Here is a 14,187-nt window from a genome sequence, read left to right as displayed (position 1 = left end):
TTTACATGATGATGTAATTTATTTCATATACCTATCCTATAATTAGACGTCAAGTACATTTACCAATAGAGCATGAAATATGAATATTAATTTTTTATAGTTCCAGAACATGACTCATAATTATATTACATGTATATTAAAATGAAATGAAGTTTCGATGTATAACAGTAGAATATCGCACCCCACCGACCTGGAAGTTCGTCCAAAAAAAATGTTTGAAAACCGGTCACGTCAAGGTCAAAACAGCAACAGGTCCTCCATGACATATATTCTCCTCTGTTTAAATCAAGAATGAACTCAAGCTGGGAGGTTTGAAGGACAATATGTAAATAAGTCGTGTTTTAATATTTTATCTGGGTCAAATCAAGGCTGAACATGGGTTATTATCATCGAGACGCATCACTTGTACTTGTATCGTCTAGGCAAAGTCAAACAACTTTATAACTTTATAATATATTGTAGGTCTATATCTGACCAGCTGTCAGTCGACTTGGCCACAGACGGGATGTAATTGTTCAGACTGCTATGTAGACTATCCCTTTCTTTATAGACAGAGCTTATCATCAGCATAGTCCTACCCCTATTTTTATTGCAATTCTCAAATTGTCCCTCCAGATATATTATACTTGCTCTTCAACATAGTAGACATAAAGAATTCGAGAAATAATGTAGATAGTATAGACATCTATAATGTGATCTACATAATATACAACATGAATATAAAATAAATTAACCGTTAGACTATTATTCATAATTAAAATCAATATAAATGATATGAATGATAACTAACTGATGGAACAGTTGAATATGATATAGACCATCCTACTAGAAGGCACAGCTCTACATCATCAGGTAAGAATTGCTTTTGATTAAAAAAAATCCTGTTGCTGAAGAAGCTGATGTCCTGACCGCCTAATCTCGACACTATTCAAAGACTTCATCATTATCTCAACGAAAAAAATTGAGAACGTTTCAAACAAAAAGGCTTGGTCCTGCCAGAGGAAAGGATGGATGAGAAATGGATGAGCAACTACAGTAACTTGTATCAGGGTAAAATAACATCCCACCTCTGTGCAGTGAACAGTGACGGCATATATTGCTGTTGCTCCTGTCTGTCCGTCGGTCTGTCGTTTTGTCGGTCCGTCCGTTCAACATTTCTTGTGAGCACCATAGAGACTACAGTTTTTATCTGATTTAAATGAAACGAGTTGTTATCATTCATATTGATGAGATCTTGGACATGTTCGATTTTGACGATTTTTTTTCGATGAACGTTTCATGGGTTATTACCCTCGACTTATTCAAAATTTGTGAGCGCAATAGGAACCACACTAATTTAGCGCACTCCTAATATAGATTTATGATTATCCAGACCCACAGTTGTCTCGATTATTGTATTTTGTAATGTATTCATTGTTTAAGCCGCCGTCGCCTTCTTTCCTTGTCATTTATAAAATTTATAATATTTTATATGACCGAAGTATCGAAATAAATATATTATTATTATTACAAACTACAGATTTTGTGATGAACACAGCTCCAGCCTGACCAGTACTCCTGGGGGGCAATCGAGGGGGGCAATTTAGCAAAGCATCTTGACAGACGATTAAACGTCGGGAAACGAACTTTCACGGAGTATTTTAGATTCGAGATTATTTTTGTTAAAACACACAAGTTATAATACGTTACATTTTTATTGCCGTTTTAGTTTAAACGTAGTCGGGTATGTTTTATGGCAAAACGTTGAACAAATACGTCCAAGTTAATTTTCTGGGTAAGCTTCCTGTTGTAAGAGTTGAAAACCTGCTTTCACACACAGCGGTACTAGAACCGAATGTGGCAACGCTTGCAGCCAGTGCATATAATTTAGGGAAAGTGGCGTACGCAGGATTTATTCAAAGGGGGTCGGACCGAAGGTGCGAATTCGATTGCATAGTATAGCGGCATGAGAACGTTTCAGTTGAGCTGGTGACACCATATCTTTATAGCTCTCAGAAATATTATAGAAAGAAAGGCACCTTCTTGCATGTTACTGAATTTTCCAGTCATCCATGGCAAGATTGGCTACGAGCCTGGATGAACTGTTTTTGAGTTATTGCCCTTGACTTAGTAAAACGCACCGAAAGAGCACGATGGAAGCTACAATTTTCAATCGATTTATATTAGATTTGGTCCGATATTTATATCTAATTTAACGATTTTTCAAAAAATGTATTTTGAGTTATTGCCCTGGACTTAGTAAAACGTGTCGAAATTTGTAGGACAACACAACGCGTTATTTTCTGACTTTTAATGAATTTTTCTGTGACCATTTTGAGTTATTGCGTTCGACCTAGTGAAAACACATTAAAATTTTTCTGCACTATAAAAGCTGCAATTTTCAATCAATTTGAAACTTTGTGTAATAATAGGAATTGATAACGTCATGAGTAAGGAGACGATTACTTTTGCAATTTTCTGAATATTGAATAAAAACTTGGCAGATAATGACTCACACTGCTCTTTATTGAATCTAAAAAAAATTATAAACTGCTGTGTGGGCGTTTGTTTCCCTTGTTTGGCAAGCTTTCTGTAAAATAATCATCAGTAACCAAATTAGTCCGAAACATCTACCTCTATTCCAGCCTCTGATGGATATTTTGTCAGTTGTCAGCTGGAGTAGAGTCAGAAAAGACCACGTTAAATGGGTATTGGGCATTTTACACACTAGAAATAGCATAATATTGAATAACCTTTACGATGATTGTAAATTGGTCTTTGAATCACCGTAGCTTTCGTCTGGTTAGTATCAACTGACATTTGTACTTAAATGGCCAACACAAGATCAGTTTCGGTAAAAACATCTTTGATGGAGCCAGGGGCGTGACATAAATGGTGTAGGGAGAAAATGATGCGAGATATCTAAATAGGTTTATAACCCTCGAACCTGCGGAGATGCAGAATGTCCCCATTTGATATGTAATTTTCTGCCCTTACACCAGCTGACATCTATCCAAACAGCTAACAGAGGCTGGAATGGAGACAGATGTTTCGGTCAGTAACGAAATATGTTCGTAAAAAAGTTACCTGTTACCCAAATCGACTAGCTCTATTGCAAATAATCTGTATCACCTTAGTTATTGCATTTCATCATTGCTATATATATGTGCATGATCAAATACATGTATATTAGTTGATTTTCATCTAAGAGGAGTTTTCATGTCGACGAGTTCAACAGATATTTGTTTTACAAACTCTATGTAAATGCCACACATAATTACAAGGTTTACGGTGACACTAATTCATTTTGCTTATACATCAACTTTTTTATATACAACCCAATTTCATCAACTGCCTGAACACAGGAGGTATGTCGTTTGGTGCTATCATTTGTCCATTTGGTGAATTACCTTGAATGCTGCCTTACTATTCTTTCATGTTTACATGTTATTGTCGTTCAGTTTCAATATAACCTATTGTTTTCGGGCATTACATAACATTAGTATTTGATATCTCATAATTCGTTTCTTCCGCTATAAAAATTTCTATGGTCATATCAATTACCAGGTGACACTGAAAGGAATCTGGGTTCGTTACCCTTGTTCGTTCGTTCTAACAATACTGCTAGCAGGTAAGAGGGGCTAACATGGAAAAGGCGTCTAGTCTTTCGGATGGGACAATAAAACGAGGCCCCGACTACAGATTGTGCACGTTAAAGATCCCTCGAAAGTTTGAAAAAGAGTAGGCAAATGCCGCTTCCCTGTCAAAAGTTCCTTCATTGTACCCTGCATGGCGTCGCCCGTCATTTCTAGCCCACACGTTGAAGACAAGTAAAACTGTATTCATTTCATTTCACTGTGTTGCTAAGAAATCGACCTTTTACCAACTGTTTATAGTTCTTCAGAGTACAGTAGCGAACAGTCGTTCGGTGTAGATCCTCATTTGTGGAACGGATGACCGCAAAATTTCACTAAAACATTTCATTTGGTACCTTCACGGACCGTGGAAGTATCCATGACAAGGTAAAAAGAGTTGTAGAAGCTTGCATTCTTTATTAAAAATGGAACCAGCATACAAAAAGCATACACATGGGCAATTAGTCTCTGAGTTTATTTCAGCTAGAAAGTCTATCATCAACTAGTATTGCAGCAAAGTGACATTTATCTTACAGTCCGAAAGGCTAACTCCAACAGAAGATAAGACAAAGACACCTGTCGAGACTCACTTTGCTGAACATTGAAACGTGTGGGATTAATCCATGTTGTTGCAGAAGCATGACATGAAGCAGAAAGAAACTTTGTGCCTCAATGTGCAGTAATGGGATGGCCTCACCAACACAAATAGGACATTAACATTTAAGATACAGCATCTGACTCTTAGGATAATGAATGATATACCTTTTAATATATTTTTTGGAGAATATAAAACCAATCGCTAAATACAACTGGGAATTCAATTTTTAAACTTTTACCTGTGTCATTTGAGGCTTGAATTGAGATGATATTACAAGATAGTAAGACTTCGAAATGTTCAGTTTTGTAGGTAGTTTTTGGGGGTTTCTTGTATCTCAAAATATATATTTATAAACTTTTTGTGTTTTTGGGTAACTTCGTTTTAGATTTATGAGAAAAACAGGAAATGATTTTGGTCGCCATCTTGGATTTTGGAAAACGCTCTAGCTGATTTTTCTAGGACTTTAAGTATGTTTTAAACATATTCCTGGACCTATCCTGACAAAAATCAGCATATTATGAGAAATATCCATGTTTATTGGAAGGCAAATCTCGCCATTTTGTTTTACTGGCTGCCATTTCGAAAAAGACCAAATCTGAATGGCCAACGATATTTTTTATTCAGTTACTTTTTAAGGAACAGTCATGCCAAGTTTGTGCTTGTCTCATCAAATGAAATAATTTACCCACTATCCGCTCCACTACATTTATTCAAGGGAAATAACTCCCCAAAAACTAATCGGTATTATAGCTACTTTATGTTGATTGACCCTTTATGTTAACATGCATAACACATGTTTTAACCGTTCTTTAGGGAGTACTCCTATTAAAGGTTTCTAGCTACAAATTATTTTCCACTTCATAAATCATAATACGGTACTTTGTTGATAAATCTGTCACATATGTAAAGTTTATTATATCCTATGATTGATATAGCAATCATTTATTGTTACACATGGAAGTAAATATAAGTACCCTATGCCACATACATTTGGCATAGGTGTAGAATTTACAGTACTCTCTACTGATCTACCGTAAAAACTGAATGAAACATAGCTCATCTACATATATTATTACCTTAATTATTTATAGACGGTGTCTGATTTCCAAGGGTTAAGGTTGAATAAGACCTCCTGCGATTATATTTGACAATAATAAAACTCTTCAAATTATTTTCTTATAAGGAATTCTTTAAATATCTGCTAGTACTTATGCTTCAGTCCCCCACCTCCATCGCATCATCTCACAGCAGGCCAGGATCCAGACTTAATTGTTGGTAGTGCTATTAATATATTCCGAAGAGCAATGGTGTGGTTGGTCGGTCCGCAGATTTTTTCTGGGGTGCAATACGTTTTTCGGCTTCTCAGTAATGGTATTACCTAGTCCCCCCTCGGACGTAAGCCAGGCTCCACTACTGCTCAGTGGCGTATTGCTGCTGAACTCAGTAATTCAGGACACGTATTACTTCATCACTCGATTATTTTAGTAACACATTCCTCAGTATATTATTGCTTTATCACTCAGAACATGTATCTCTTCAATGCTATAAGTGGTGTATTTTCATAGGAAGAAATGGCAGCAACGCTTAAGGGTATGAAATGTCCATTAAAATGTTGTGAAAGTATTGAAATTCATTCAAATTTCAAACCAAGATATTAATATAAAAATACTCAGCAACTTTGACTGATTCACAGGTTGTTAATGTAGGTATCACACAAGATGAAATTCCTGTTATAAAACATTGTTACTATTATTAGTAACACAGTGATTCACCTGTATGACGTAATCGATGTGCTTTTTAGATAATCCAGGAATTCCAATGGTATTACCTGATATTGTATTAGCCTTACTCATCATAAAGTTTGTTTACGATATCACAGCTTATCGTAAATTTGTGGTTTTTCATAATCAATTATGACGAATATGGTTTTTTTTAAGCTGCACAATAAAAAAAAATATATAATTTTCATCTTGAGTGTCAAAATTTAAGGCATTAAGTGAAGGTTAGATATCATAACCTTTAAGATTTTGTTCACTGCGTTTCAATAATTTACATTATCATAATCAAGTTCATTTTTATCGTGTGATGTCAATATAAAAAGTTTTCAATATTGGAAATTAGCGAATGCAATGCAGTCAATGTGAAGAGTAGAATTATTAGGGCCTACTTGAGTACAGAACCACTCTGTCAAATAATCTAAATTTGGCCACGCTGTTCAAATATTATCAATATATTATATCAGAAGATGATTGACAGTGTCAGACTACACCCCTTTTTTTATCAACACTTTTGATTACCGTTGCGTTTCAATTGGTCATTATCGGGATACGTAACGAAAGGATTAAAGGATAATAATTAAAGCGTGGCCAAGGCTACCTACGATTTTTAAATTGCTTTAATGTCAGGTTTAATGATTGAATGCTAATATTAACTATTGAATGCCCACTTTGTCAATTGGCCATGAGTCGAGGTTCTTGGCACAGCAGAATATTCTAGTTGTCGTTTTGTCAATCCTGTTCAGAGACAACGCCATGCAGTGTGTCATGGGTGAAATTTTATCACAACCAAGGCATTGCTCACTCTTTTCGATTTCCAACTTGCGAGGGATCTTTAATATTCACAGTCTGTAAGCATGAGATGAGCTCTAGTCAATATTGATAGGTGGAATATTACCGATATACCATGTGGCATAATTTTATCAAGATTTTCATATCTATAAGCCTACTTGCAAGACTTGCAGGATATCATATAGTTTCGCTTCATTCAATTAAGAACAAAGTGAGTTTCCGTTATGTATAATGTTCTCTTCATATGATAAATAGACCGGTGTCTTGACCTTGAAATTTATGTCAAGTTAACTGTAAAACAAAAGAAAACCAACAGAAAATCTTCTTTAATTTGGTCACGTAATGAGCTTAAATATCAGGCCATCTAAAGTAATTCTTTAAATTTTGTTTAAATCTGTTTTGTTATTCAGAATAAGGTGAAAGTATTACTGATGCTATACAAATTTTGTTTACACAGTGTGCTCTATTTAAACTGTCACCAGTAGATGTAACATGCATCTCATAACATTTTGTAACAAAATAAACACCTTAACCTAGACGTTCTATTAGTATTCATTTCATTGTCTACACTTTACTTTAATCTATAAACAATAACAAGAGAAGCACCTTGAATAATAGGTCCTCTCTGTTTAAATCTCATAGTAAATCTTAACGATTGATTGAGGTCATGCCCGAAAAACTTGCATTCGTTGCTGCGAGATGGCGGTTACCCACTCTATACCAACAACAGTTTGTAAATGCAGCGATTTGGTTGGATTGTACATTAGCTAATACAGCCAATCAGAATTTTTGACAGGAAGTCTGTCAAAAATAAGCCATAATGTTTACAGTCTGTCTGTCTGTTTAGGACTATGGTCGACTGTATTCGATTCCATCCAATCAAATTGCTGCATTCCGGGATACAAGAAAGCTGGCTATTGCAGTCAAGGTATAAGATGCAGTAGCTTGACATTTTGAAGATGAATCAATTGGATATGTACCACTTTCTTTTATTCTCAAATGATTTCTTAAAAGGTGGTGGCACAAACCCAATATAATTACGTAGGCCTATCTTCTTTTCGCTAAATAACATTGCATTCCTTCATTTTCAATTAAATAATAATGTTATTACCCATTAAAGAAAACGACCAAATGAAATCTTATACCATAGCATGTTGAAATGGTAATATTTATTATTGTTTAGACTGAAGGGTATCATATATCAAACCCTAGGGTTCGTTTCACATGTTAAAATCATTATAGCGTGCAAGGAGATAAAGGGTCTTCCAAATATGGTCATACATACATTTGGTAGATTAAATTATCATTAAAGTTGTATAATCACTTTTTTCAGGCACGAATATATTCCTTTCAGAGAAGGGGCCAATGAAAAATATTACCAAATGCAATTTTAGTGATTATACTTAGACTGAGTATCATGGGTCCTAAATGCGAAATTGTAAGGGTTTTATAATAGAAAATGTTGTATTTGGACTCATGTACAGTACACTTTCAACTATAATGACAGTCCAGAAATAATAAAAGCTTTGGGAATACAATGTCAAAAGCACCAAAAGTAAAGAGATAACTATTTGTGATCCTATTATGATGCCTTTGACTCATTGAAAAACTATGAACTTGTAATGTGAAATTGACATAACTCAACCCCGGCAGAATTAATTATCTCGTGTTCTACATTAACATCATAGTTACATCTAATTAATTAATGTAATATATATATATCCACCATCTTAATATTGTGATAACAGTAGCTTAATTAATATTCATAAAGGTTGGGGTCGTCAGTCAGGGGGGTCAGGGTCATACTAACTATTACGTAAGCTAATTAGATAATTAAATTGATTTTCTTTAGATATAATTATAAGTTTTAATGAGACTTCTTTAATATCTTATTCTTATGTCAGACTATGTTTTAAGAGGTTTAAAGGGTGAATGATGAAAAAAGATGTTCAGTATTACAAACGAATTTATAAAACTAGTATTTTGGTATAATCTGATAATATAAGAACATACATTTTCAAAAATCCGAAGCTCAACTTTATGCCAACTTTCTGTTCATTATTTCTTTCTTTTGTCATAGTCGTTTTAAGCATAGTGGCAAAATGGTCACACTTTGAGTTCATCGGTCTAAGCCAACAAGTACTACACATAATTCTGCATCATTCGACTACAAGACATTCTTTTTAACTATCGTGTTATGAAATGCTGGTGTGTATTAGTAATAATTAGGATATTGAGAGGAAATAATACTTGTATTTATATGTAATCAACTAGCCTTCTTACATCCTATTATTCCGACGTATAGTAAGACCAATGACATAATCTTAAAATTGTTTTGACCAAATTGTGCCGGTTTGTTAATAATTCGGTAAGTTAATTTCACCTTATCTGCTTGAGACAGCGAATGGGAACTACTTCAATTGCGAGTTTATAGATTACTCGATTTATCAGCACTGTTACAATAATATGAGGTCCGACATCGAATACGATGCAAATACGTTTCGCTTCTTCTATTGTCTTACTGTATCGATAATTCTGCATCCTACACCTCCTACTGTACAGTCTCCTACTTCTATCTCATGATATTATATAACTACTGTACAGTCTCCTACTTCTATCTCATGATACTATATAACTACTGTACAGTCTCCTACTTCTATCTCATGATATTATATAACTACTGTACAGTCTCCTACTTGTATCTCATGATATTATATAACTACTGTATACTCTTCTACTTCTATCTCATGATATTATACAACTACTGTACAGTCTCCTACTTCTTTCTCATGATATTATATAACTACTGTACGGTCTCCTACTTGTATCTCATGATAATATATAACTACTGTACAGTCTCCTACGTCTATCTCATGATATTATATTACTACTGTGCAGTCTCCTACTTGTATCTCATGATATTATATAACTATTGTACAGTCTCCTACGTCTATCTCATGATATTATATTACTACTGTGCAGTCTCCTACTTGTATCTCATGATATTATATAACTACCGGTACTGTACAGTCTCCTACTTCTTTCTCATGATATTATATAACTACCGGTACTGTACAGTCTCCTATTTCTATCTCATTATATTATATAACTACTGTACAGTCTCCTAATTGTATCTCATGATATTATATAACTACTGTACAGTCTCCTACTTCTATCTCATGATATTATATATCTACTGTACAGTCTCCTACTTCTTTCTCATGATATTGTATAACTACCGGTACTGTACAGTCTCCTACTTGTATCTCATGATATTATATAAGTACTGTACAGTCTCCTACTTGTATCTCATGATAATATATAACTACTGTACAGTCTCCTACTTGTATCTCATGATAATATATAACTACTGTACAGTCTCCTACTTGTATCTCATGATACTATATAACTACTGTACAGTCTCCTACTTCTATCTCATGATAATATATAACTACCGTACAGTCTCCTACTTCTATCTCATGATAATATATAACTACTTTACAGTCTTCTACTTCTATCTCATGATATTATATAACTACTGTGCAGTCTCCTACTTCTATCTCATGATATTATATAACTACTGTACAGTCTCCTACTTTTATTTCATGATATTATATAACTACCGGTACTGTACAGTCTCCTAATTGCATCTCATGATATTATATAACTACTGTACAGTCTTCTACTTCTATCTCATGATATTATATAACTACTGTACAGTCTCCTACTTCTATCTCATGATACTATATAACTACTGTGCAGTCTCCTACTTTTATTTCATGATATTATATAACTACCGTACAGTCTCCTACTTGTATCTCATGATATTATATAACTACTGTACAGTCTCTTACTTCTATCTCATGATACTATATATCTACTGTAGTCTCCTACTTCTATCTCATGATATTATATAACTACCGTACAGTCTCTTACTTCTATCTTATGATACTATATAACTACTGTGCAGTCTCCTACTTTTGTTTCATGATATTATATAACTACCGGTACTGTACAGTCTCCTACTTGTATCTCATGATATTACATAACTACTGTACAGTCTCCTACTTGTATCTCATGATATTATATAACTACTGTAAAGTCTCCTACTTCTATCTCATGATAATATATAACTACTGTACAGTCTCCTACTTGTATCTCATGATATTATATAACTACCGGTACTGTACAGTCTCCTACTTCTATCTCATGATATTATATAACTACTGTACAGTCTCGTACATGTATCTCACGATATTATATAACTACCGATACTGTACAGTCTCCTACTTGTATCTTATGATATTATATAACTACCGGTACTGTACAGTCTACTTCTTGTATCTCATGATATTATATAACTACTGTACAGTCTTCTACCTGTAACTCATGATATTATAGAACTACCGGTACTGTACAGTCTACTACTTGCATCTCATGATATTATATAACTACTGTACAGTCTACTACTTGCATCTCATGATATTATATAACTACTGTACAGTCTACTACTTGCATCTCATGATATTATATAACTACTGTACAGTCTCCTACTTGTATCTCATGATATTATATAACTACTGTACAGTCTCGTACTTGTATTTTGTGATGTTATATAACTACTGTACAGTCTTCTACCCGTATTTCATGGTATTGTGTAACTATTACAATGTTCTACCTGTATCTCACGATCCACCTGTATATGATACTTGATTCTCTTGATAGAATATGTGCTGTTAAAACGTTATTCGTGATGTTGCAAATCTTTCATTTTCATGGCGATAACACTTTAAAAGTTATTTCAATTACCTGTAGATTGGCAATGCTGTAACAAATCTAAAAGTTTAAACCCAGTTCTTTCAATGTTATCTGTTTGTGTGTGGAATGTGTTTAGAAGTCTTCTCTTCTGCCTGGAAATAAGATAGCATAAGATAGATAACATAACATTGGTAAACGACTAATTCTACAGAGTAATGATTAAAGTCTCTGGGTAGGTCGTTCTTAATTGTCTAGATAATATATATTTTTGGTTAGTGAGGCGAATTTCTTTCTACATTCCAAATTGTCGTAAAGTTTTGAAATAGTCACAATGAAAGGATGAAAACAAGGAATGGTTATAACATTATTATCATATTACTCCTAAGGGCGGTACAGACTTCTAGAAAGATTTTAATGATTTGAAAATGAGTGGTTTTGATGACGAGTCGACTGGATATGAGGTAAACATGAATTATTATCTCATATTAAACAGCGATTTGTATATACACACTCCCCCACCCCGTCGTGACCTGGTTTCAACCTTCTGATTGGAGCTACTGATGACATTATACAGATAATTCTTATAGTATCGTTTTACTCCTGTATTCCAAATTAGGAAGGCACGTTCAGACAAGTGTTTGCAAGCTGTGTTCATCGTTTGTCTATAAGATGTAGGGAGAAACGCGTGCACAACTCACATTACCTATCTAACCAATCTACTAGAAGCAACTGACAATATCTTACCTTCTACCCTCTTTGGGATTCTGTGTAAAACGTAAGCAAAAGTTGTGGCATTACGTAGAATTGGCCTGATAACAAACTCTTTGCCGTTATAGACTCGGTTTAACCACCATCGAGTCTGTGTAGTACTAATCTTAGATAGCAGGAACCCTTTCATTCTTACTGGATTTCATTATTCCATTCAGGTGAGTACAGGTGTGTTTTTTAGGTTGAAATTTGTTGCTGATCTTTCCTTAAACTGTGGATATATATTTTTATTTTAAGAAATAACAGGCTAAACTTTCTGTTACTTAATATTTTTATTTAAAAAATGGTATTGGGTCTTAAGGAAGATACACTCCTATGGACGCACTGGCAACGGGTTGTGAAATAGTGAAAATTGTGCGCCCCTTGTGCCAGAGAAGTTTCTTTATTAATTCCATTGACTATCTTTTGAGTTTCCGATTTCTTACACTCGTTGTCAAGCATCGTTGTCATATTCTTATATTCAGCAATAAAAGCATCCATTTACGATTACTATTCTGCACCGTCTGTTTATCAGAACACAACTCTGGAATTTCTACAAGTAATTTTGTTTATCAGTAGTTTTCGTTAAAGAATATAAGTGGTTCTAGAACAACTTCAATTTCAGAGTAATCATTTATATTTGACATTTTGTTATTCTATGTCACCTACAGAATTGGGGATTAAAAGAATAGATTATGTTGTTGAAATAATTTTGAATGCTTAAGGGTTGGCCGGAGACAAGAACAGTGTTGTTGTATAAAAACCTTTAACCTATTGATGAGCAATTTGATACATTTCACCTCATAATAAACTCGAGTGGAATGTCTGTGGCCAGAACTGATGAGTCTTTGATTGACTGGCGGTGTAAACAACATTCAGATACAAAATTTTTTTTAAACAGAGACGAAACAAACATCACCCTGTCTTCGTTTTAAATTTACAAAAATATCTCTCACATAAGAGTATTTGTATGACTACATGATGTTTATGGGCCACCATACTTTATTTTAATTCTGGATCTTGGATTGGAAATTGAAAATTATTCTAAGTGGGACTGTCAATTCAAATACATGCGGACATTGCAGACTTAGATATCTATAGGGGACAAGATCAACATTTCATGGAAAATGTTCTTGAATACTTTCGCCATTAATCTATCGTGATGAGGTCATTGAAACATTCAATCAGGAATATTTTCAGCCGATATCATACCGGTGTTTTGCAATCTCAGTTGGTGTTTTGACTCGTTGCCAGTAGTTTAGTTTATGATTCCTGGCAATTCAGTCGTGAAAACAATGTTCTTATATAGTTAGTGAGATGTTGTATGCAGTATGTGTATTCTGTTAAACGAATCACCATTTTACCTTCCCCTCGTTATCAAATGGTCAGATCGTCGTTTCTTGACATCATGTAACAAGTCAGATCTCAGTTTCTTAACATCGTATAACAAGTCAGATTCCAGTTTCTTAACACCAAATGGTCAGATTTCAGTTTCATGACATCATATAACAAGTCAGATTCCAGTTTCTTGACATCAAATGGTCAAATCGTCGTTCCTTGACATCATATAACAAGTCAGATCTCACTTTCTTGACATCATATAACAAGTCAGATTCCAGTTTCTTGACATCAAATGGTCAAATCGTCGTTCCTTGACATCATATAACAAGTCAGATCTCACTTTCTTGACATCATATAACATGTCAGATCAAATACTTCATATAACAAGGCAGATCTCAATTTCTTTGCATAATATAACATGTCAGATCAAAAACATCATATAACGAGGCAGATCTCAGTTTCTTGACATCATATTACAAGGCAGATATCAGTATCTTGGCATTGTTTAAAAAGTCAGATCACCGTTTCTTAAAATCGTATGATAAATTAGTTGCAATTTAAA

General features: G+C 34.2%; 1 protein-coding gene across 1 annotated transcript; it reads left to right on the top strand.

The window, feature by feature from the left end:
• Positions 1 to 9,331: 9,331 nt before the first annotated feature.
• On the top strand, positions 9,332 to 11,492 carry LOTGIDRAFT_113701 (hypothetical protein; the record flags this gene model as incomplete). Its single annotated transcript, XM_009051757.1, has 3 exons — positions 9,332 to 9,803; positions 10,032 to 10,282; positions 11,181 to 11,492. Coding segments are annotated over 3 exons (1,035 nt in total), but the record flags the coding sequence as incomplete, so codon positions are not given.
• Between the last annotated feature and the right edge of the window lie 2,695 nt (positions 11,493 to 14,187).

This window comes from Lottia gigantea (assembly GCF_000327385.1).
Source record: "Lottia gigantea unplaced genomic scaffold LOTGIsca_17, whole genome shotgun sequence".
In the NCBI taxonomy this organism is placed as follows: domain Eukaryota; kingdom Metazoa; phylum Mollusca; class Gastropoda; family Lottiidae; genus Lottia; species Lottia gigantea.
The sequence above is the reverse complement of the archived record's forward strand: the minus strand, read 5'-3'. Positions and strand labels throughout refer to the sequence as shown.